This window comes from Zootoca vivipara, chromosome 3 (genome assembly GCF_963506605.1).
Source record: "Zootoca vivipara chromosome 3, rZooViv1.1, whole genome shotgun sequence".
Lineage (NCBI taxonomy): Eukaryota > Metazoa > Chordata > Lepidosauria > Squamata > Lacertidae > Zootoca > Zootoca vivipara.
The window spans coordinates 120,322,093-120,346,668 of record NC_083278.1 but is presented as its reverse complement, the minus strand read 5'-3'; the positions used below and the strand labels follow the sequence as shown (position 1 = coordinate 120,346,668).

The 24,576-nt window shown below is 57.3% G+C and overlaps 2 protein-coding genes across 2 annotated transcripts; one reads left to right on the top strand and one right to left on the bottom strand.

Moving 5' to 3' along the window:
* The first annotated feature begins 247 nt into the window (after positions 1 to 247).
* On the top strand, positions 248 to 7,361 carry PPM1G (protein phosphatase, Mg2+/Mn2+ dependent 1G). Its single transcript, XM_060273261.1, has 10 exons — positions 248 to 520; positions 649 to 718; positions 914 to 999; positions 2,145 to 2,280; positions 2,961 to 3,439; positions 4,518 to 4,646; positions 4,783 to 5,017; positions 5,473 to 5,602; positions 5,798 to 5,900; positions 6,628 to 7,361. Exons 1-10 carry the CDS (start codon positions 401 to 403, stop codon positions 6,889 to 6,891), a joined length of 1,752 nt encoding a protein of 583 aa, XP_060129244.1. The 5' UTR covers positions 248 to 400; the 3' UTR covers positions 6,892 to 7,361.
* A 3,568-nt stretch (positions 7,362 to 10,929) lies between these two features.
* LOC118082634 (E3 ubiquitin-protein ligase RNF19B-like) lies at positions 10,930 to 16,563 on the bottom strand. Its single transcript, XM_035110400.2, has 8 exons — positions 16,103 to 16,563; positions 14,324 to 14,553; positions 14,017 to 14,164; positions 12,669 to 12,831; positions 12,455 to 12,569; positions 11,902 to 12,039; positions 11,350 to 11,545; positions 10,930 to 11,148 (listed from the first exon to the last, which is right to left on the bottom strand). Exons 1-8 carry the CDS (start codon positions 16,561 to 16,563, stop codon positions 10,992 to 10,994), a joined length of 1,608 nt encoding a protein of 535 aa, XP_034966291.1. The 3' UTR covers positions 10,930 to 10,991.
* Positions 16,564 to 24,576: the final 8,013 nt, after the last annotated feature.

Here is a 24,576-nt window from a genome sequence, read left to right as displayed (position 1 = left end):
TGGGTCTCGCCCATCCCGGGCGTCGTCCGGATCCTTTCAACCGACGGCCGGGCGGCCTCACCGCCGTTGCCTGGCAACCAGCCGCTCTTGCGGACTCGATGGTGCCTCCGCTTCCCGTCATCCCCCGCGGCCGCCTCGCTGCCTGCGGACCTCGCTGCGCGCTTTCCGCTCCCTCACTTCCGGCCGCCCCTCCATCTGCGGCGCCTCTGTCGCCTCAGCTTCCGGCGCTCGTTGTTTCGCGCGGCGGCGGTGGCGGCGGCGACTCTCTGGTGCCCGTTTCCGGTTCCGCCTGCCGGTTTCCTTCCCTCGCTCGGTTCCTTTCGGCGCCCGCCCGCCTCTCCCTTCTTCCCGGCCTCCCTTCCTTCTCCCGGCCCGGCGGGGCCCGCGCCTGCCCGAAGCCATGGGGGCCTACCTGTCGCAGCCCAGCACCGCCAAGAGCTCCGGGGACGGCGCCGGGGACGGGCCTCGCCCGCTGCGCTTCGGCTTCAGCGCCATGCAGGGCTGGCGGGTCTCCATGGAGGTGCGCGGCGGGGGCGGGGGGCGGGGGGAGGGAGCGGGGAGGGAGCCGGGCCGGCCGACCCCCACTCCGTAGGGGCGCCGGGCGTCTCGGCTCCCCGGCGCTCACGGCCGCGGCCGCTTCTCTTTCAGGACGCCCACAACTGCATTCCGGACCTGGACGGCGAGACCGCGATGTTCTCCGTCTACGACGGCCATGGAGGTGAGCCGGGCCCTTGGGCGGGGGGGGGGGGGCGGACGGGAGCCCCGAGGCAGCGGCAAGGGGGGCGGGGTCCTCTCTTGGCGCCACTCCCTGCTCTTGGGCTGGCTACTCTTGGGCCCTCTAGTCCAAGCCCTTGCAATGCCGGGATCCCGGCTGCATCCTCCTCCTTTGACGCCCCCCCCTCCTTTGCTCCAGGGGAAGAGGTCGCTCTGTACTGTGCCAAGTACCTCCCAGAAATAATCAAGGACCAGAAAGCGTACAAAGAGGGCAAGCTGCAAAAGGTAAGGGGCAAAAGGCCTTTCTCCAAGGAGCCGCTTCCCCCTCCCTAGGTTTCAGAGCTCAGGGCCAAAACAGGGAGCCCTTCGCAGCTCATGGGGGGACAGGTCCTCTTGCCAGGTTCGGACCACAACCTGCGCAGTGTGGGGAGTTTAGTGCCCAAAGCTGAGCCCTTGTGACATGTTGCACAGGGACGTTAGCACAGCCCTTTCTTGCGACTCTGAAGCTCAATGGTGCCTCATGCTGGCAAATTTCAACAGGGTGGCATGGCCAGTTGCTGGAACTTGGATTTGGAGGATGTGACCTTTCTTGGAATTGTAGAATTCCAAGGGCCATCCAGTCCAACCCCCTGCAATGCAGGAATCACAGTGAAAGATGTGGCCATCCAGTCTTCCTTTAAAAACCTCCAATGAAGTAAAATCTGCCTCCTTCTGGCAAATTCTTTTCCGCAGTAAAATATTTCTTATGCTAATTATTATTATTATTATTATCACTGGCTGGGTTTTCCCAGCCGCTCTGGGCGGCTCCCAACATCAGAAAAGTCTTCCTAAGGTTTGGACAGAATCTCCTTCCTTGTCATTTGAATCCGTTGGCTTGGATCCTGCTCTCTGGAGCAGCAGCAGAAAACAAGCTTGCTCCATGTCTCACGGGACAGCACTTCTGGTATTTAAAGTGGCTCTCAAGTTACCTTTGCAGCTCCTCTTCTGCAGGCTAAACATCCCCAACTCCATCAATCATTCCTCAGAAGGCCTCTGATTTTTGCATCTTTATTTCCCTTAATGTGATGTTATATGGCCAAGTAACCGTTAGAAGAATTCTTAGGATGCTTCATTCCTGAGACCTTCAGGGGTTGCTTGGTTATTTGTAACAGGCCTCCAGAGAATGACAGAATTGTGTTGCCCAATTGTCTCTTGTCTTCTAACTGGCCAGCTTGATGGCCTTAGGAAGCAAAGGCTGGAATTTGAACTGGCCATTGTTCTGAGCTGAACCAAGTCTGTCCGCAGGACTCCATATTGCCAAGAGACTGAGGCAAAGGACAGAAGGCCCTCCTGTTTCGCTTGGTTAGCTGTTCTGGTGCAATGTTGGGTTGCCCCACTTGCAGGGGTTTGAGAGTTTCACCGGGAATGACGCCCTTTCTGTGCTGCCGTAGGCTCTTGAGGATGCCTTTCTGGCAATCGATGCGAAGCTGACAACTGAAGAGGTGATCAAGGAACTGTCACTGATGGCAGGTCGACCCCGAGATGATGGGGAGGAGAAGGAGGAAAAGGTGGCTGATGAAGATGATGGTGAGCAACGGTGCAGTTTATGGCCCAGACAGGAGTGTCCCTGGGGGCAGAACAGAATCAGAACCAGAGGGGGGGGCAAAGGATTATCTTACCCTTGTCCAGAAGGGACGTTTCTCCACTGGGAGAGGCAGAGAGGCAAACATCATCTTGGAATTGCACTACAAGAATGTAGGGACTTAGCTGGGGCTCCTAGCCTGATTTGGCTTCCTTGAGAGGCTGCAGCTGCCCAGAGTCATGGGCAAAGCAGCGCTGGTCTATTGTAGGCAGTGGGCCTGAGGGGTATGAAAAGTTCTGTATGTTCAGAGAAACCAGATGAAGACTGGCCAGGGGGGTGTTTTGGGGTTCCAAGGGACTCTGTGGTGGATTGGCTGGGAGAACAGATCCTTCTTTCCTTGTTTCTAGTGTAGGTTGCATGGGCAGGATCCAGCAAAGTGTATTTATGCTTCCACAACAAAGCTCTTCAGATCTCCCTGTATGTTCTCTTCAAAAAGGGAACCCAGAACAGGGATTTTAGAGGGAGGGGTGACACATGAAGAAGTCCTTGCAGTAGCAGAGACGCTTGGCTGGATCCTGCCCTGGGCCTGGAAGCCATTTTCCTCCCGAATGGCACTACTGGGCCAGGGAACAATGACCCTGACCATCACCCCTTCCCCATTTCCTTTCTCTCTGCCCCGGTTCAGTGGACAACGAGGAGGCTGCCTTGCTGCATGAGGAGGCCACCATGACCATTGAGGAGCTGCTCACGCGCTATGGCCAAAACTGTGTCAAGGGCAAGTTGGGGACCCCCAGCAAAGACCCAGCCCAAGAAGAGGCACAGAAAGGGCGGGGCCTGAATGGGGAGGTGGACGCGGAGGAGCTGCTGAGGCACCGCCAGGAGGAGGAGGAGGAGGCAGCCAACGGCCAGGCATGCCCCAAGTCCTCCAGCGCCTGCCCTGGCCCAGACGTGGCTGGCGGGGGGGATGCTGCTGCTCCTTCCCAGAAAAAGGCTGCCGAGGGAGGGGCAGCCTCCAGCACAGGCGAAGCAGAACCATCCTGCTCCTCCGCAAGCAAGGCCCAGCGGGGGGCTAAGTCCAAGTTCTTTGAGGACAGCGAGGAGGAGGAAGAGGAGGAAGAAGAAGAGGAGGAGGAGGAGGAGGAAGAGGAAGAAGAGGACAGCGAGGTACCCAACGTGGGTGGGTGGGTTGGCCACTTGAGCCCCATAGTCTTCCCATGTCTGGGCTGGTGGGAAAACCAGGCCTCATTGTCCCGCAGGCCCCTTTGCTGCACTCAGCTCCAGCCTTACAAATCAGGCAGCAGAATTGTGACCACACGGAGCTCTCTGGATGCCAGGCTGCTTTTATTCTGGATTGTTTTATTGGATGTTTTAATGTGTTGTAAACCGCTTTATGATTTGTTCTTCCAAATGTAAAGCGGTATAGAAACGAAATCATAGAATTGTAGGGTTTGCAGGGAACGCGAGACTTGTGAGTAATAACTCAGTCATACCTTGGATCTTGAATGTCCTGGAACTCAGGCGTTTTGGCTCCCGAACACAGCAAACCTGGAAGTTATTGTTCTGGTTTGCGAACATTCTTTTGGAACCCGAACGTCTGACGGGGCTTCTGTAGCCAATCAGAAGCCGCAATTTGGTTTTCTAATGTTTTAGAAGTCCAACGGACTTCGGGAACAGATTCCATTCGACTTCCAAGGTACGACTGTAATTTTAAAAACCTCATTGTTAAAAAACACACAGAGCCTAGACATTCTACAGTGGTGACTATAACTCAGGCTTTAGTTGCCATTTGGTTATCAGACTATATGGCACTATGATCTATACCACTGAGCCTCTTGGGCTTGCCGATTGGAAGGTTGGCAGTTCGAATCTGTGCAATGGTGGTGAGCTCCCATTGCTCTGTCCCAGCTCCTGCCAACCTAGCAATTCGAAAGCACACCAGTGCAAGTAGATAAATAGGTACTGCTGCAGCAGGAAGGTAAACAGCGTTTCTGTGCGCTCTGGTTTCCATCACAGTGTCCCATTGCACCAGAAGCGGTTTACTCCTGCTGGCCACATGACCCGGAAAGCTGTCTGTGGACAAACGCCAGCTCCCTCGGCCTGAAAGCGAGATGAGCACCCCAACCCCATAGTCACCTTTGACTGGACTTAAACATCCAGGGGTCCTTTACCTAATTAGATTATATTAGTTTCTAAGAGTGCTCACTTCTTTTCTTGGGGGTGGGTGGCTTCCTGTTTCAACCAGGAATGCAGCGAGGATGAGGATGGTTACAGCAGCGAGGAGGCAGAAAACGAGGACGAAGACGACACTGAGGAAGCTGAGGAGGATGAGGACGAAGACATGATGCTCCCAGGCATGGAAGGCAAGGAGAAGGTCAGTCAGGGTCTCTGAGGAGGAAGAGATGCTCTCCGAGTCTCCCTCACCTTCACTACCCCGGGGGGGGGCTCTGGGGGGCCTCAGGCCAGGCTTGCCTTTGCGCTTGCTGAGCCCTGCCCTTCTTTGTCTGCAGCCCGGCTCTGACAGCGGCACGACGGCAGTGGTGGCACTAATCCGGGGCAAGCAGCTGATTGTGGCCAACGCTGGAGACTCTCGCTGCGTTGTGTCGGAGGGCGGCAAAGCTGTGGACATGTCCTACGACCACAAGCCGGAGGACGAGGTGGAGCTGGCCAGGATAAAGAACGCTGGTGGGAAAGTGACCATGGACGGCCGGGTGAACGGGGGCCTGAACCTCTCCAGAGCCATTGGTGAGCGGCTCAGCAGGCTGCCCGGCAGTCACTTCCTCCCTGCCCCTTCCTGCTAGGGAGAGCCCAGCGACCCTCCTTCCCCTGACCTGGAAGGCCCATAGCTTCATCATGGAGCCCTTTCCTCTGAGAGGCAGGCAAGGTCAAGGTTTGAATGGGAGGAAGATGGCCTGTTCCCCCGCCCCCAGTTGGAAGGGACCCGCAAAGGCCATCCAGTCCAACCCCCTGCAATGCAGGAATCTCAGCGAAAGCATCCATGGTGGGTGGCAACCCATCCTCTCCTTCAAAACCTCCAAGGCAGGCGAGTTCACCACCTTCTGAGGGAGCCTCTTCCGCTGTTGGACAACTGTTGCCCTCGGAGAGTTCTTGCAGGAGGAGAACGGCCAGCCGTTCCTGCCCAGCCCAAAGGCTCCACTCCGCTTCCTGTGAGCCCCCTCACCTATTTCTCTCCTCTGCAGGCGACCACTTCTACAAGCGCAACAAGAACCTGCCCCCGGAGGAGCAGATGATCTCTGCGCTGCCGGATATCAAGGTGCTGACAATCAACGAGGACCACGACTTCATGGTCATTGCCTGCGACGGCATCTGGTAGGTGTCCAAGGGAAGGTGGCTGGGGGGCAGGCAAGAGCTGCTGCCCTTCTTGCTGCCACTGGGCTTCCTCTCTCAGCTCACTGGGGGTGGCTAATGCGGGATCCCTGGAGGGGGGTGCATTGGTCCGAGAGCGGCCTGGCCTTCCTCCTGCGCCTGCCAACCTCCCTTCTCTTTGCGTCCGCCTCTGCCCAGGAATGTCATGAGCAGCCAGGAGGTGGTGGACTTTGTCCAGTCCAAGATCACCCAGAAGCAGGAGAATGGAGAACTGCGCTCCCTTTCATCCATAGTAGAAGAGGTGAGTGGCAGGCCTTACAAGCCATTTCAGCTCCCCACTCCACGCTGTTGGGCTCAGGCACCTTTAAGAGGCAGGGGTTCAAAAATTATTAGGTCTTGAATTTGTATAGCACTCTATACCCCGAGATCTCAGGGCGGTTCACAACAAAAGGACCACTTGCAGGGCCCTTGGCAGAGGCCAGGGGACGGTTGTGCTAGCAGGCAGGAAATCCCACCCAGCTGGGAAAGGGGAGCAGGCCTGCGCAGAGCTTGTCTGAGGCCCAGAGCTGGGGTCTTTTCCATGAGACACCCCACCGTGATGCCGTTGCCTAACCTGCAGTGCATACAGACAGACATGGTCGTTTTGCCCCTTAAGTCTGCAGTCACCTGGGAGGCACGGGGTGTTCTTGGCATGGCAGCCTATGTCTGGCACATCCCTGGCTGGCCGACCCCTCTGAGGCCCAGGGCAAGTGTACCTCTGCATGGGCCTGAACCAGGTTCTGGGCCCAGCTGGGCCTGCCTGCCTGCCTGCCTACCTTCGGGACTGTCGTGTGTGCCTTTCCCTCTCTCTGCCCAAAGAGGGACCTACCTCCTCCACTCATTTGAGGAGAGGTGCCCTTGTGCCCAGCGCCAGGCTGCCAGCTGCACATCCAATGCCAGCTGGCTGCCTCGAGCACCCTTGACACAGGCCCTGGGGAACACAGCTGGCCCATTCCGGTGACGCTGGGCCTCCTCTCTCCCTCTGCCAGCTCCTGGACCGCTGCCTGGCTCCAGACACGTCTGGGGACGGGACCGGCTGCGACAACATGACCTGCATCATCATCTCCTTCAAGCCTCGCCCCACCCCAGGGCCCCCGGCCGAGGGCGGCAAGCGGAAACTGGAGAAGGAAGAGGAGGAGGAGGAGGAGAGCAGCAGCAGCAGCAGGACAGGGGCGGCGGCAGCAGAGGTGGCAGAGGCAGCCCCCTCGGCCCCCACGGAAGAGAGCTGCAGCAAGAAGGCCAGGCAGGACTAGCAGCGCCCTTGTCGGGCTGGGAATCGCCTGAGCTCGCCCTGGACTCTTGTTTTCTAAGCGACGCTGAACTCTTGGTGCCAGAGTTAGGCCTTTTTTAGCCTTAGGGAGGCCCAGTTTGTCTGTGTCATTTGGAGGAGGGGGTTCCCGGGGGTCCCACTTGCTGTTCTTGGCAACCATTCCGAAGAGGGAATGGCGGGGGGAGGTCCAGGGCCCCGAAGGCGGCCTCCCCACTCCCCCCATCCCCCCGCAGTGTCTCTCCAAGTGGTTGTTGCCATTTCCGTGCCTGTGATGTTTCTGTTGGAGGGAAGCAGTTTTTCATTGTCGAGGTTTCTCAGCTGCCCCCTATTTAAGGCCTCTCGGGTTTTTTTTATTTGTGGGATTGGCGCCCACCCACCCCCCTTCCCATGTTGGCCGCCAAGCCTCACTATCTTTCAACTGAGATTTTTCAAACTAAAATCCCAAAAACTGAAGAGTGGCTGCAGTGTCCTTTTGTGGGGTGGGAGGAGCTGAGCCTCCCATGCGATGGAAGGAGTCTGTGTTCCCTCCCTGCTCCTTGCTTGATTTGCAGGTGTCCCTGAACTGGGAGGGGTAGCTAATGCTGCAGAAGACAGAATCAGAATTCAAAACGACCTTAGCAAATTGGGTAACTGGGCCCAAATTAACAAAATGAATTTCAATAGGGACAAATGTCAGATTCTGCACTTAGGCAGGAAGAACCAGATGCACAAATATAGGATGGAGGACACCTGGCTTACATGTGAAAAGGTTTTCGGGGTCTTGGTGGACCACAAGCTTAACCTGAGTCAACAGTGTGATGCAGCAGCAAAAAAGGCTAATGCTATTCTAGGCTGCATCCACAGAGTCTAGTGCCCAGATCAAGGGAAGTCATAGTCCCACTATTTTGCCTTGGAATATTGTGTCCAATTCTGGGCATCATTTGAGGATGTTAAAAAGCTGGAATATGTGCAGAGGAGAGTAACCAAGATGATGGTGATGATTTACTGAATTTATATACCACCTGCGGGTCTCAGGCGGTTCTGGAAACCAAGCCTTATTAGGAAAGGTTGAAGGAGATGGGGATGTTTTGCCTGGAAAAGAGGAGCCACCTTCAGATATCTCAAGGGCTGTCATATGGAAGATGCATAAAGCTCATTTTCTTCTGCTCGGGGGGGTGGGGGTGGTTTAGGACTCGAACCCGTGGCTTCCAAGTTTCAGGAAAGATCAGACACGGCATACAGAAAATCTTTCTGACAGTAAGAGATGTTCAACAGTGGAATCATAAAATCATAGAGTTGGAAGAGACCCCAAGGGCCATCCAGTCCAACCCCCTGCCAAGCAGGAAACACCATCAAAGCATTACTGACATATGCCTGTCAAGCCTCTGCTTAAAGACCTCCAAAGAAGGAGACTCCACCACACTCCTTGGTAGCAAATTCCACTGCCGAACAGCTCTTACTGTCAGGAAGTTCTTCCTAATGTTTAGGTGGAATGGTCTCCCTCAGGAGGTTGTGGACTCTCCCTTCCTTGGAGGTTTCTAAGCAGAGGTTGGATGGGCACCTGTCATGGATGCTTTAGTTGTGAGCCTGCATGGCCGGGGGCTGGACTAGATGAGCCTTGGGGATCCCATCCAACTTTACAAATCTGTGATTAACAGGGCTTGGTTCATTTCAGGCACTTCTCTCCTTCCCCCACTGTGAAACAGCTTGTAATCATTGAATTTTAGAGGTAGAACAGACCCCCAGGGTGATATAGTCCAACTCCCTGCAGCTGATGGATGGTCACCCAACCTCTACTGGAGGTCTCTGCTTGCAAAAGGGGGCTCCCAGATGCTGCTCTCGCTTGCCTGGTGGCCATTCAACCAAGGGGGGCACTCGGCTCTCACCAGGGACAGAGAGATGGCTGGGGGCTGTGACTGAGGTAGCAAGAAGGCTTTATCCTCTCCCCCTCCCCCTCCAGGGCCCGGTCCTTTCACAGGTACATCCGGAGCTTTTGAGGTGCCTGTCTGGCCCAGCCCAACAGGGATGAAGGAGGGGTGTGTGGATCTGTTCCCCCAAGCTGCCCAGATCTCTGGCCTGGCGTGAAGGCTGTCCTGCAGCCCCCATTCACCCTGCCTCTGGATGATGAACCAGCTGACCTCTCCTTTGTACTGAGCACTGCATCAGGAAACAGGGCTGCCCCACTGCTCCCTGGCTGCTTAGACAGGAGGGCTGCGGCTCAGTGGCAGAGCATTTGCCTTTGATGCTGGAGGTCCCGGGTTCAATCCCTGCTGGCGTCTCCAGAAATATCCTAGGAAGTCTCTAATTCTGGAGAGCTGCTGCCAGCTGGTGTAGACAGTACCAAGTAGGAGGGACCAATGGTCTGGCTTGGAATTGGGCAGCTTCCTATGCCAGTTCCACAGGCCCAGTTCGAGCCCACATGGCCCCTTCGTTCACCTGACGAAAGAGAGAGACTGGTCTGGCCACCAAGAACACAGCTGGGCCATGTAAACATAGAAAGACAAGCACTTCTGCATCAAGGCAGAGACCCGTTGAGTGCAGCCTCCTGTTCTCAGAGGCCAACCAGGGGCCTCTCAGGAAACCAGCAAGCGGGATCTGAGCACCAGAGCTGTGACAGGATGGGTGACACCTGGCTTGAGAGCAGTACATGTGAAAAGGACCTAGGAGTCTTGGTAGACCACAAACTTGACTTGAGTCAGCAGTGTGATGCAGCAGCTAAAAAAGCCAATGCAATTCTGGGCTGCATCAATAGGAGTATAGCATCTAGATCTAGGGAAGTAATAGTACCACTGTATTCTGCTCTGGTCAGACCTCACCTGGAGTACTGTGTCCAGTTCTGGGCACCACAGTTCAAGAAGGATACTGACAAGCTAGAACATGTCCAGAGGAGGGCAACCAAAATGGTCAAAGGCCTGGAAACGATGCCTTATGAGGAACGGCTTAGGGAGCTGGGTATGTTTAGCCTGGAGAAGAGAAGGTTAAGGGGTGATATGATAGCCATGTTCAAATATATGAAAGGATGTCATATGGAGGAGGGAGAAAGATTGTTTTCTGCTGCTCCAGAGAAGCGGACACGGAGCAATGGATTCCAACTACAAGAAAGAAGATTCCACCTAAACATTAGGAAGAACTTCCTGACAGTAAGAGCTGTTCGGCAGTGGAATTTGCTGCCAAGGAGTGTGGTGGAGTCTCCTTCTTTGGAGGTCTTTAAGCAGAGGCTTGACAGGCATGTGTCAAGAATGCTTTGATGGTGTTTCCTGCTTGGCAGGGGGTTGGACTGGATGGCCCTTGTGGTCTCTTCCAACTCTATGATTCTTTGATTCTATGACCCCTCCTGTGGTTTCCAAAAACAGATTCCAAAGTATCACTGCCTCCAACTGTGAGGTAGAGCAGAGCAGAGCCACCCTGGCTAGGAGCCATGGAGAGCCTTTCCCTCCTCCATGAATTGGTCTAATCCTCTTTCAAAGGCTCCTACTCTTCTCTCTGGCAGGGGTTCTGCTCTTTGCCCACAACACACTGCCCAGTCTCCTCTGAATTATCCCTGCCTCGCAGGGGGTTGGGATCGCTTCCAACTCTACAATCCTATTCCTCCTGCACAGTCAGTTCCAAATCCTCTTACTAGCTCAATATATGGCTGGAGAAACCCAGCTAGATGGGTGGGGTATTAGGTATTAGTACCACCATCCTCCTCCTCCTCCAAAGGTCCCTTTTCATGACTCAAACAACAGCTACTGTCCCCCCCCCCGCTACTCGGTCCTCTCCACCCTGACTGACCAGCCCTCCCCCCAAGCTGTGCTCTGCAGGGTCCTCGAGGGGAGGGGGGTGCAGGCTTCTTCCTGGTCCCTGGAGAGGGGAGGCGGCGCGCTGGGCCCTCACCCGTTGGGGAGGAAAGATGAGGCCGGCTTCTCTGTGAGCTGCAAATTTATTGCCTCAAAGCACCAAAGTCCAGAGCCTGGAATTGTTGACGGGTGAGGGTGGGGCTCGAGTGCAGAAGGTGTGCAGGCAGGGGGGTGTCGGGTGGATGGGGGGCATCTGCGCTGGCCAGTCCAGTGGAGGCGGCGGGCGAGTCCATCTTTGCAGCAGGAGGCAGGCGGCGAAGCAGCATCACTCCGTCCTCACTCCGGCCAAACTGCAGCCGTCGCTGGTGTAGGTGAGCGAATCTGTGGAGAAGCTTTGGCCCGACGCCGCGCTGCAGAGGCTGTGTTCGTGGGCGGCCGGAGGCTCCACCTCCACCTCCACCTCCATCCTGTTCTGCCCGTCCCTGCGCGGGACAGAGCATAAAAAAGGCCGGGGGCATAATTTTATAATAATTACATTTCTATCCCACGTTTTTCCTCTAAGGCGCTCCACGTGGCTTAGATGGTTCTCCCCACCCCATTGTATATTCAGAACAACACTGCGAGGTAGCTTGGGCCCGGCACTCTAACCACTAGACCGCACTGCCCCCGCCCACTGGACTGACCTGCGGGAAGCGGCCTGGGCTGCTTCTTCGTTCCACGGGCTCTCCGGGCCCTTCGAGCAGGACTCCTCCAGCTGCCCGCTGCTCCGGCTGGGCAGGAAGGGCGCAGCTATGGCGGCGGCAGCGGCGGCGGCGGCGGCAGAAGACCCCCCTCCCTCAGCCCCCATCGGCGCGGGGAGCGCAGCCAGCAGCTCGTTCACTGCAACAGGCAGAGGAAGGAGGAGAGAGGATTTGCTCAGAGGTGATATGGCACCTTAAATCAAAAGTTCTCCGGCTGGCTTTCATAATGATACTACAGCAAAAAGCAGAAGATAAATGCACAACCAAATGAACATGTTCCTAGTCCGCTTGGCACCGGAGAGGGCAGAGAGGACTCAAGGCTTCAAGGATGACCGGCAGAGGGTCTCTGCCACAAAAGCCCCTTCCATACTGCAGCCCCCCTACCGGTTGAGAGCTCTCCGCCCACCCGGTTGGGACGGAGCCTTGGCTGAGGGAGAGGGGATTCCGGGCCAGGCCGCCCCCTCCCGCTGCTCCTGCGGCCCAGGACTCACGTACGTTTGGCGAGGTTCTCCAGCTCCACGGCCCTGAGCTCCCCGGCCTTCCTGCGTGCGCCTCCGCAGCCCCAGCGGTTCCGGCACAGCGAGAGTACCACCACCCCGTAGACGTAGGTGAGCATCAGGGGCACCCCGACGCCTGCGGGCAGAGAGGCTGGTGTGAGGTGCGGCCGAGGAGCAGCCGATCCAGGACCAGAGAAAGCCGCAAGGAGTCTCTCCCAGCCCTTCCTGGAGATGCCCGCGGGGAGTGAACCCGGGACCGTTTGCATGCAAGGCAGATGCTCCACCGCGGAGATACAGCTCTTCTATGAAAATGAATTAAGATTCTAGTCCTGATGGGTCCAACAAGAAGAGGAGCAGTTGCATTCAATAGCTCCATACCGTGTACACTGACTGGCAGCAGCAACTGCTCTCCAGGGTTTAGGGTGGGGGATTCTCAGCCCTTCCTGGAGACTGAACCCTCCGGGACCTCCTGGTTGCGAGGCAGGTGCTCTAGCCACTCAGCAGCAGTGCCCTCTGCCGCGGCCGGGTAGGCACCCCCTGGTGGCCCTTACCCACAGTGACGGCGGTGATGACGGGCGACACGAAGAGGGAGAGCAGGATGCTGCTCACGACCGACAGGCACTGCTGGCAGCCGGAAAGCTTGCTCTTGCGTCCATGGCTCAGCACCTGGCGGGGAGCGGAGAAGGAGGCGGCAGTGGGTCTCCTCCCTCTGGGCCCCTTCAGGCTGGGCGCAGCAGGACGGCCGGGCAGCCGCGGCCTCCTTACCTTCTTGCCCATGTAGATGGGGATGCCCAGCGTGATGACGGGCACGGCGATCCCCGCCACCAGCGAGATCACCATCGGGGCGCCCAGCACCATCCCCAGCTGCCACAGGACCTTCCGCGTGCGCGACCAGCGCTTCTTCCCCCAAAAGGTGCATCCGGAAGGACTGAGGAGACGACAAGGGGGGGAGTCAGCAAGGGGGGTGTCGAAGAGCATCCACAGGAGCACCAGAGCGCCTCCTCTTGGGGAGCCCCACCACCAGCTCCCCATTTCGCTTTTGGGGGCTCCGTCCAACTCGACACTTCTATGAGTCTATGGATTTTGCATACCTCTCCCAGTCCCTTTTAAGATTGGAGGGGAAAGGATATTTGACAGGTGGGGCAGCCCAACTCACCTGCCCCTCACGTGACATCCTAATAACTGCCATGTGATTGACAGGCCGAGGCGCCCATCCACCTGCCACGTTTTCGCCTCCCTCCCTCCTGATAATCCTCCCGCCCCTCCAGAACATCTTTTGCTCCGGCGGGACTTTGCTTCGTGGTCAACCTTGGCTGCATTTCATAGAATCACGGAACTGTAGAATTCTAAAGGGTTTCCCAGGGGTCATCCAGTCCAACCCGCTGCAACGCAGGCGTCGCATCCAAAGCATCCCTGCTCAATTACAAGATCCTTGCTCAAACTACAAGAAAGAAGATTCCACCTAAACATTAGGAAGAACTTCCTGACAGTAAGAGCTGTTTGGCAGTGGGATTTGCTGCCAAGGAGTGTGGTGGAGTCTCCTTCTTTGGAGGCTTGACAGGCATATGTCAAGAATGCTTTGATGGTGTTTCCTGCTTGGCAGGGGGTTGGACTGGATGGCCCTTGTGGTCTCTTCCAACTCTACCATTCTATGAATTGGGAAACTGTTGTCCACCGAGCTGATTATTTTCTTTGGGTTTAGGTTGCATTCCGTCCTGTCATTTTAGCAGGAGAGAGGGATGGACTATTTCACTGTATAGAAAAGGATAAAAAGGTAAAGGACCCCTGGACGGTTAAGTCCAGTCCAATTCGACTCTGGGGTGCGGCGCTCATTTCCGCTTTCAGGCCGAGGGAGCCGGTCTTTGCCCAGGTCAGGTAGCCAGCAGAACCAAACCGCTTCACAATAAACGCCATGAGGGGCGAGTGCAAATCCAGCGGAGCTCCCTTCCTCCCTTTTGCGTCTGCTTCGACGGGGCTTCCTCCGGGCAAGCGGGACAAGGAGGACGGCCGCCTTAGTCGACTTCTGCAGGCTGGGAAGAGCCAAGCCTGTCCTGCTGCCCTTTCCTTGGGCCGCCCGCCCGCCCCCCGCCTCTTTCCGCCCCCCAGGTCGCACCTGAGGAAGTGGACGTCGGTGATCTCGCGCAGGCAGAGCCAGCAGAAGAGGCAGCCGCAGATGGTGCAGTTCATGCGATTGCAGCTGCCGTCGTTGACCTTCATGATGAGCGCCCCGCAGCGCGGGCAGACCTTGATGGCGTCCTTGTCTGCGGGGAGAGAGGCGGCAGGTCGGGGCCGAGACCTTCTCAGGCCCGGGGGCCGAGAGGAGAGAGAGGGGCGTTTAGGCGGGGAAAGGGCCCCCTAAAGCCCCCTGCCCTTCCCACTGCCGTCGCCCCCTCGTCCCTCGGGAAGGGGGCTTCACTCACCCTGCGCAGCCCCTGGCGCCGCCGCCCCGGCTTCCTCCTTCCGGATCAGTTGCAGGGAGAGCTCCATGGCGCCCAGGGGCGCTTGCTGGCTCCATTCTCGCCAGGCCTGCTCGCACGAGGCGTCGGGGTGCCAGGGCTGCCGGCAGTGGAAGCAGAACTCGGTGCGGCAGTCCGGGCGGGCGCAGACCAGGCGCGGGCACTCGGCGCAGCCGTAGGCGATGACCGCGTAGCTGCAAGCAGAGGCGCTTTTAGAAGAAAGGGGTAAGCACGATAAACCCGCCCCCCCAAGTCCGCCACTTCTGGAAGCGGGAGGAAAAGGGGGATCAGAATGTTAGGCTGTCCTGGCCCTTCCTGGTCCTCCCCGCCCAGTGGGACATTGCCCCCTCCTTTACTGATACCGGGCTCTCACGTAACCAGATGGTGGTCCTTTCCTGACATGGCAGAGGAGGGGGAAGCAGTGAGCTCCACTCTCCACTCCCGCCCCCTAAGGAAGGCCTCGTGAGACGGCTGGCCGGAGCCACTGTCTGCTGCCGTCTGGGGCCCCGATTCTGCAGCCGGGAATAACCAAACTCTGGTCTATGGCCTCCAGGCACCAGAGGCTCCTGCTCGACTCTCTGAGGCGAGGGGCGCCTCCCGGCCAGCTGCGCTTCTAATGTGCCTGGACAGGTCTTCCTTCCCGAGACCTTTAGAATCTTACTTCCACAATCCAATTCAGAATTACAGTACACGTGTTTCACCTTAATTGACGGGAAATGTGTGATGTGTTGCGCGGGGAGGGAGGGGGATAACTTCTGTTTTCAGTTCTAGTTACAGGTAGGTAGCCGTGTTGGTCTGAGTCGAAGCAAAAATAAAAAAAAAATTCTGACGCTTCTGTTTCAGTGTATCTGAAGAAGTATGCATGCACACGAAAGCTCATACCATAATAAAAACTTAGTTGGTCTTTAAGGTGCTACTGAAGGAATTTTTTTATTTCTGTTTTCAGCTTCGCAGTTCCAGCTTGGGAACAGACTGAGATGCCTTTGGGCGGAGTCAGAGCCCCCAGCGGCCTCCCCCCAGCCAACCCTTTCTCCTCCCGGCTTGCAAGTTCTCTGCAAGGCAAAGCAGGAAGCACAGCTCCTCCTCACCCCACCCCCGGGCCCAAAGGTGCTGAGGGAGGCTTGGGCATGGGCGTAGCCAGGGGGGGCAGCTCCCCCCCCCAGATCAAGTGAAACAAGAGAAATACTTAACTAAACAATCACGTTTGTTCTGCCCCACTCTAAAAAAAAGTTCTGATTTCCCTAACCAAGTCCTGCCCGGTGCCCGCCCTTGCGGGGGGGGGGGGGTCGCAGCATCGTCAGGCGGGGAAACAAAGTGAGCGGACTTGGGGGCCGCGGGCGGGCGGGCTGTGCGCAACAGGCTGGACAGACGGCCCGCAGGTGCCTTGAGCTCTGCAGGGGCGCCTTCCCGGCATCCAGGGGTCAAGGATTGGACTGTGCTCTTTCTGAGGGTCTTCCTGAGAAGAACCAGCCGAGCCGGCCTTGAACGCCCTCTGGTGGGAGGCAAGCGCACAACCGGTCACAAAGCAACCTCCTCCGAAGCCGCCTTCTTGCGAGGCAGCTCTGGGTGGCCCCACCCCACCCCCTCCCTCACTCCCTCCCTCTCTCCAGGGGGTCATGCAGGGGAGGGTCTCTTCCAGGGCCGTCGGGCATTGGCCACCGGGCCCTTGGGCGCGCAAAGCGGGTCCTTTCCTGGAGCAACCGGGCCTTTATCCCACTCACCCCCCGCGCCGGCCTAGCGCACCTGCAATCCGGGGCTGGGCACCAGCGCGTTCCCGGGTCGGCGACAAGCAGGCGGCGGAGCAGGTACTCCTCGTACTTGTCGCGCAAGGCGGGCTCCGGGCGCAGCAGCTGGTGCACCTCTGCCGGCTGGAGCGGGGCTGGGCAGTGCGGACAGGCCACCTGCACGCGGCTCTCGCTGATCTCGATGCGCAGGTACTGCTGCAGACAGGTGAGGCAGGACAGGTGCGCGCACGACGAGAGCTCCGGGAAGGCCGCCGCGGGCTGGGGCAGCAGGCACAAAGGGCATTCTCGCAAGCCCCCCGACGCCTCGTCCTCCGCAGTCGGCGCTGGGATGGACGGGGTCCCCGCGGACGCCTCCTCGGCACGGCTCAGCGCGTCCTCCGGCTCCGGCGCTGCTGCGGGCTGCCTTCCGAAGAGGCCCGAGGCGCCCCGGGAGGGAGGCTCCGCCAGCGGCCGCTTCATGCTGCTGCTGCTGCCGCCGCCGGGCGACGCTGCTGCTGCCCCAGAGACTCAGGCCCGCGGGCTGTCCGGGCGGCAGAGGGGCGCCCCGAGGCCCGGCTCCTCCCCATCCCCGCCAGCGCCCTCATAGGAGTCGGCTCATCGCCTGCAGTTCGCCGGTCCCCATCCACTCAGGCTCCGAGCGACCTGCGGGTGGAAGGCAGAGAGTGCAAGCAGAACCGGAGCGCCCCGCGCATCCGTTGCGCCAAACCGCTCGGCTAGGGCGGCGGCGGCCGTGCCAAGGTCTTCCGGGAAGGAGGGGACTGCGCCTGGCAGGTCAGACTTCCTCCGGGCCTTTGGTCCTCGGAACCGGCAGGACTCCGGGGTCGCCAGCAGCGCCACCGCCTTACCGGCCTCGGTCTGCTCGGCGCTCAACAGAGCCTCCCCGCAGCTCCAGCGCCGCCGCCGCACAGCATCTTGGGAAGGTGCCCCCCCCGCCCCCGAGAAAGCCCCGCAGTGACGGCTGCACCGGGAGACGCCACTTGGCCACAATGACGCGAGCGGAGAGCCTCGGAGACGGAGCCTTGGTCACGGGGGCCGGCGCAGGGCGAGGTCCCTGGGTTCCCGGCTGGCATGCAACGGTGGCCGGCCGGCGGGCGGGCCATGGGACCGGACTCCAGCGGATCGTAGGCCAAGGAACCCCCGCGCTCCTGGTCAGGGTGCTGCCGTGGAACGGAGAGGCGTCCGCGGCTGTCGCGCCTTTAAAACGGGCCGGGGGGGGCCGGCCTGAAAAGGCCCCCACGGAAGGCCTCCCCGCCACAACAATCAACAGACAGAAAACAACCAAGCAATGTATAGATAATCTTTAGGCTGTCTCAGAAGAGGACGTTTTTCTTTTTCCTTCAGGGTCCTCTGTGCTTTGAAGATGTCGCTGTGTATTTTACAGAGCAGGAGTGGGCGTTCCTGGATCCTGACCAGAGAGCTCTGCATAAGGAAGTCATGGAGGAGAATTGTAGGATTGTGGACTCTCTCAGTAAGGCTTCCTGCTGGACCATACTATCTGTTTTTCAATCCGATACGTAATTGTATGTGAGGAGAGGGAAAGGGCATGTCAAAGCATTTCGGAGCGACCCCTCTGTCCCCAGACAGTCCGCTTCCACAGGCAGAGGCTCTCCAAGGTCTCCCTGGAGTCTACCAACCTTACCTGGGGACGCAAAGATTGAACCTGGGACCTTCTGCACTCCGAGCATCTGCTTCCCCCCCCCTCCTTGAGCCCGAGACCTTTCCCAGCCACTATGAGCACTCCTTCCGCTGTGGAGATCGGGAAGCGAGCAGCAGACCCCTCCCTGACCCCCTCCCTTAACCCAGCCCCTGGCATCGAGGGAGACCTTAGTCACTGGCTAGAGGAATGATGGTTGGGGAGTACGAGCGCAGCCTTCCCCCCACCTGCCCTCCTACCACTGGGCGGAAGGGTTCGCGGGCGCCAGTTTGGGCAACATCCCAGAAAGAAGGAGTCGGGATAGGAGAGGACAATCGCGGGGGGCTGCGCTCTTGGGGAGCGAGGCGCGTCTCCAGACCCGGAGGCTGGACAGAGACAGGGAGAGCGGTCGCGCTTGTTCAGCACCACGGACAGCGGCTGCTCCCGACCGAATTCGGCGTGCTTAGAATCTCTTGAGAGACCCATGGACTGCAAGAAGATCAAACCTATCCATTCTTGAGGAAATCAGCCCTGAGTGCTCACTGGAAGGACAGATCCTGAAGCTGAGGCTCCAATACTTTGGCCACCTCATGAGAAGAGAAGAATCCTTGGAAAAGACCCTGATGTTGGGAAAGATTGAGGGCACTAGGAGAAGGGGACGACAGAGGACAAGATGGTTGGACAGTGTTCTCGAAGCTACGAACATGAGTTTGACCAAACTGCGGGAGGCAGTGCAAGACAGGAGTGCCTGGCGTGCTATGGTCCATGGGGTCACGAAGAGTCGGACACGACTAAACGACTAAACAACAAGAATCTTCGAATTGTAGAGTTGCGGGGCACTCAGAGGATCATCTAGTCCAACCCCTCGCAACCCCTGTTCCTTAGCATGTGGCCATGTCTCTCCCCGGTGCACATGGAAGGCAGTCTGTGCCCTGTGGGGAGATTTCGCCTGAGTGGGAAGACGAGGTTCTCCCAAAGCACAGCTTCCTTCGCAGCCAGCGCTAATCTTGCCCCCCTCCCACCGCCAAATTTCCCACTCCCCACTCCACCGTGACAGCGGCCGGAGGGCCAGTGTGTTGGGTCAGCTCGGCTGCTGGCCTCTGCTTCCTGGCTCTCCCCTGTGGGGATTTGCCCCTCTGGCCTTGACTCCAGTTTTGACAGTCTCACGTTGGGGTTCCCCGCAGCCCAGGTCTGGATCTCCTGGTCTCTTGAGCCTGAAGCAACACTTCAGAATCTCACCCTCCTAATTGCACCTACCGGTAGTGAAGGAACGCGGAGGTGGGACAAAATGTTCCTCCTCTTCAGCTATGCTGTTGTTGTTGTTGTTGTTGTTGTTAATAATAATTAATAACTAAAGTAAATTAGATATTGCATCGCGGCCACAAACCCCCTTCAAGTGACCAGCTGGGAACAAATTCCCCGGAACCCTCCCTTGAACGCGCCGACTGCTAGGTGCTACTCCCCCCCATCCTCGTGCGTTCCCCAACACACTGCCAGATGATCAGATCCCTTAGGGAAACAGCCTACGACTTCGTGGTGTCTGAAGGTTCAGTGTGTCGCCTGCAGTTTCAACTTTCTTACCCTTACTAGAAACAGACCCCGCGGCCTTGTTTCTGCTCCCCTTTCTGGACACAGATGCTTCCAGCCCAGCCCGAACTCCACCCAGTCCTCACCTTCCTGCATTGGACGGGGTTGGGCTAGATGACCCTCGGGGTCCCTTGCAACTATTTAGTTCTATGATTCTCCGAGTCACTTGTCAGTGATTCTTTAACTGTGATTCCTGCATAGCAGGGGTTGGACTAGATGACCCTTGGGGTCCCTTCCAACTCTAGAATCCATTCATTCTGTGGTTTTATTGGGTCAGGCAGCCCGGAGCCTGGAGGGGTAACGGGGGGGCGAGAAGGCAAAGCGGGGAGCGGGGCGGCGGGGCGCGCAAGTGCCTTGGAGTTCAGGACAAACGTCCAGAGGATCCTGCACGCAGCCTTGGGGCGGGCGAAGGACTCTGAGCTCAGCTGCAGAAGCGCCGAGAATCCAGCCCGCTTCCCCGCGGGGGGAGCCGCCCGCGAGTCCTGCTCAGTCCTCCGCCCCGTCCCAGGAGGGTCCTTCGGGGGCCGCCGCCGCCCGCTCCATCGGCAATCCGTCCATGTCCCGAGCTGACGTCAATGGATCTCCCGGCCTGCTCTATATAAAGATTCCTCCCGCTGCTCCGCGCACCCTTCTTCTTCCCGGCTTGGCAAGGACACCGTGGTGAGAGAGAGAGGAAGGTGAGAGAGAGAAGAAGAAGAGGAAGAAGAAGAAGAGGAAGAAGATGAGGAGGAGGAAGAAGAAGAGAGGAAGATAGATATTTCCTGAGGAGGGAGCCTGGTCCGGGGCCCGCCTGCCCCGTGTCGCCCCCTGTTGGCATCGGACACCAGGAGCGGCTGAGAGATGGCTGGTGAGGGACTTGGGTGAGGGCGCAGTCCTCTCTGCCCTAGAGTTTGCCCGGGGAACATGAGGGGCGAAGAGCTGAAGGAGGGACGGGGCAGTGGGGGGGGGTGATGAGCTGCTCTACAGGTGGGCGTCGTGGCTGCTTCAGCCTCTGCCTCGCGCTCTCCGGCTGCTCGCTGCGAGAAACGGCTGCGGGCCCCGACGGGCCCCCTTCGGCCTGATCCGGCGACTCCAGGGTTCTCATGATGTTCTGTTCCTCTCCCCTTCTAGGCCTGGACCACCCCAGCACGAGGCGGGCGCAGCTGCCCATCCTCGTGGCCTCGCTCCTGCTGGTGTCACATGCGGCTCTCGGAGTCAGGCCAGCGCCGGTCCTCGACGGCAGCGCCGAGAGCGACTTGAGCCTGCGGCTGCGGCTGCTGCTCCTAGGGGAGGACCGTGCCGCCGCTGCCGCCGCCTGGCCCCTCCCACCCCCGCTGCCGGCTCCGGGGCCCGACGGGGTGGCCCTGCCCTGCTGGTGCGCTCGCTGCCGCGCTCGGGCCACGACGTGGAGCTGCTGCGCCGCCGCCTGGCCGAGCGCCCGAAGCACCGCGACCCGCCGCTCTCCATCGACCTGACTTTCCACCTCCTCCGTTACATGATGGTGATATCTACCGTATGCTACAAGAGCAGGCCCTCTGCACTTCCTCTCTCTCCCCCAAGGTTGTTGTACGAAATTCCCTTAGGAATCAATGGCGAGACCCGGGATGCAATAATCAGTGTGTGATGGGGCATCACCTCTGAAGCAAAGCAGCCTCCAAGAGGGGAGTGTGTGAAGACCCCATTCTTCTGGGGACCCCTTTCATCCCCAAAGGTTCCCTTGGGTGCAGCTGCTGCTGTTCCTCTGCTGCTTCTCCCTGCCTACGGTACCATGCTCCACCCTCCAGCCACTTGACTTCAGTAGAGGACAGGACAAACAGCCCTTCCTTCACCCTTGGACAGCAGTGAGGGATCACTGTCTTACTCACATCAAAGTCTTGCCAGGATTCAACATATAAAGTGATGGGATTCAGGCAGGCAGGAATCCTTAAACAAATACCCATTGTCCAGTTGAAACTGGAGATTGCTTTCTGAAGAAGAGCACAGATAGGGAAAAGGGTGTGTAGTGACAGGAAGAAGGAGAGATTATTTTTATATTGTTTCCCTTACTGCCACAAAAGTTTAGAGGATATGTGACTATCTAGCTATCATGCACTCTGTGATTTGGCTGCAGATCCTCCGACACACCTGACAATGCTTGTTTTCCTCCAAAGCTGTTTTTATTTGTGGGCTGCTTAATATAAAGCAGAAGTGTTTGGGGGCTAAATGTAGCACCATCAAGGAAATCCGGGGAGTCCCATAAGTACCCTGGAAGCTTGGAGGGTTTGAGGAAGGGAGCCCACAATTGTTATGACAATGCTTCTTAAAACTATGGGGTATATTTTGGGCAGAAGATGCCTGGCTGAGGCTCCTGAGGTGTGCAGTTTCCTTTTTGGCTTGTTGCTGTTCTTCTCCATCCCTTGCTGGGTCTGGCCAAGGGATGCTCCTGGGGTCCGTCTGGAGGCGGCTTCTCTGGGGACTCAGCTTCACTATCTGCCGCGCCTTCTCTTTGTGTCCCCCAGTCAAAAGCACGGTGCTTTCTCATTGGCCTAGGTGTGGGAGCTCCAAAGGGGTTTCAAACTGCAGGCGGATTGTTCCCTTCCACTGTTGTGCTGGGAGCGTGCAGGATCCCATCTAAAGGCTGCAATCTTATGCCCACTTACTAGGGAGCAAGTCCCACTGATCTGAATGGGCTTACTTCTGAATAAATATGTTTTGGCTTGAAGTGCAAATTGTATATTTTTTTCTCTGCTGATGTTACACCAGCGTAAGATGGCCAGTTCTGCAGGGCCAGAGCATTGCCCGTGATTCTCCCGCACCCTCACTGTCAGGGTTTGTTGTGACTACTCTTGAGTAACGACCGTCCACATGCTTGTCTTTCAGACGTTTTTATTGGTGCACATTATTTACAGTGTAACGGATTGCTCATCTCATGTCTACCCGCTCGAGTCAGATTCCTGCACTAAATCCTTCCACGTTTTCGACCAGCATAAAAGCCTTGGAACTGAGAAGTGCCTCCCTTTCCTTCTCTGTCTGCCCTATTCCTGTCCACTCTTTCCGCCTCTCTCTCTTCCTGCCTATGGAGCAGGGGCTCTCCAGTGCTGCCAGAGCCCTGGCACTCCTTAGCCTGGAGAAGAGAAGGTTAAGGGGTGATATGATAGCCATGTTCAAATATATAAAAGGATATCATATAGAGGAGGGAGAAAGGTTGTTTTCTGCTGCTCCAGAGAAGCGGACACGGAGCAATGGATTCCAACTACAAGAAAGAAGATTCCACCTCAACATTAGGAAGAACTTCCTGACAGTAAGAGCTGTTCGGCAATGGAATTTGCTGCCAAGGAGTGTGGTGGAGTCTCCTTCTTTGGAGGTCTTTAAGCAGAGGCTTGACAGGCATATGTCAATAATGCTTTGATGGTGTTTCCTGCTTGGCAGGGGGTTGGCCTGGATGGCCCTTGTGGTCTCTTCCAACTCTACGATTCTATGATTCTAGGTCTGGGTTAGAAAGAGCAGATTGCCATGTCTTCACGGCTCTCATTGTTTCAGGATGGAGACTCTCTCAGCTCCGCTGAAACCGCAGATGTCTCCATTTCTCTTTATGGGGAATTCTCCCTTCTGCCCTGGGAGAGAAGACCTGGAAGGTCCTTCCACGAAGAATGAGATTGGCGACTCCATGCTTTACCTCTGTGCTCTCAGCATCAAAGGGGCCAAAAGGGGGCGGAGCTGTGCAGGAGGAGGCAGGGGGCATGCAAAGCCCCCCTGCAGACCCATCCCCCCATTTAAGGGGACAGCAGGAGCCCTGCCTTCTTCCCCCCCCACCCTCAACGCGGGTCCCACACCACTCCCTGCCCCACATGACGACGTCACCGAGGAGCTGATCCATGGCTGCTTTAGCTCCGCCTCCCTTGCTTCCGGATTCCTGCGCATGCGCGGGTGGAGGAGATAGAAGAGGGTAGAGTGATAAGAGCATAGACGGGGCTCTCTGGCTCGGAGCGCGGCTCCTCCGCTTCGGACTCTCCTTGGCAGAGGCTCTCGCGAGAGCCAAAGAAAAGGGTCGTCTCTTGGATCTGCCGTCCAACTGGGGCGGGTTCTTCGGGGAAGCTGGGGTTGCCCCGCCTGGATTTGAACTTTAAATGCCCTGCCAGCACTTGGTAAAAAGGTGAAGGGCCCCCTGACCATTAGGTCCAGTCGTGTCCGACTCTGGGGTTGCGGCGCTCATCTCGCTCTATAGGCCGAGGGAGCCGGCGTTTGTCTGCAGACAGCTTCCGGGTCATGTGGCCAGCATGAGAAAGCTGCTTCTGGTGAACCAGAGCAGCGCACGGAAACGCCGTTTACTTTCCCGCTGGAGCAGTACCTATTTATCTACTTGCACTTTGACATGCTTTCAAACTGCTAGGTTGGCAGGAGCTGGGACCGAGCAACGGGAGCTCACCCCGTTGCAGGGATTCGAACCGCCAACCTTCTGATCAGCAAGCCCTAGATTCTGTGGTTTAACCCACAGCGCCATCTGGGTCCTGTCAGCACTTGGAGTCAGCCCCAAAAGGCTAGCAGAGCAGCTGACCTATAGTGAATTAAACCCCAGGTGGTCCTTCCTTGTAGAGTTACAAGCTAAAAAACAGGCATAGGCAAACGCCAGCCCTCCAGATGTTTGGGACTACAATTCCCATCATCCCATCATAATAAAACAGCCATAGATTTGCTTGGGGGGGGGAGGGAATTTCAAAATGTCTATATAAGGGCAGGCACACCTTTGTTCTGGGTCTTCCTCCTTCTTGTGAGGGGAGCACCCTGTTGCAACAGTTCAATAAAGATCAGGCTTACTAGCTGTTTTGCTTCTCAAAATTCTCTGGTTGGCCTCTGTTATTTTCGCGTACCGATGGAGAACCTACAAAGGCCTGGAAACGATGCCTTATGAGGAACGGCTTAGGGAGCTGGGTATGTTTAGCCTGGAGAAGATAAGATTAAGGGGTGATATGATAGCCATGTTCAAATATGTAAAAGGATGTCATATAGAGCAGTGTTTCCCAACCTAGTGCCTCCAGATATTTTGGGACTACAACTCCCATCATCCCTAGCTAGCAAGACCAGTGGTCAGGAATGATGGGAATTGTAGTCCGAAAACAGCTGGAGGCACAAGGTTGGGAAACACTGATATAGAGGAGGGTGAAAGGCTGTTTTCTGCTGATCCAGAGAAGCGGACACGGAGCAATGGATTCAAACTACAAGAAAGAAGATTCCACCTCAACATTAGGAAGAACTTCCTGACAGTAAGAGCTGTTCGACAGTGGAATTTGCTCCCA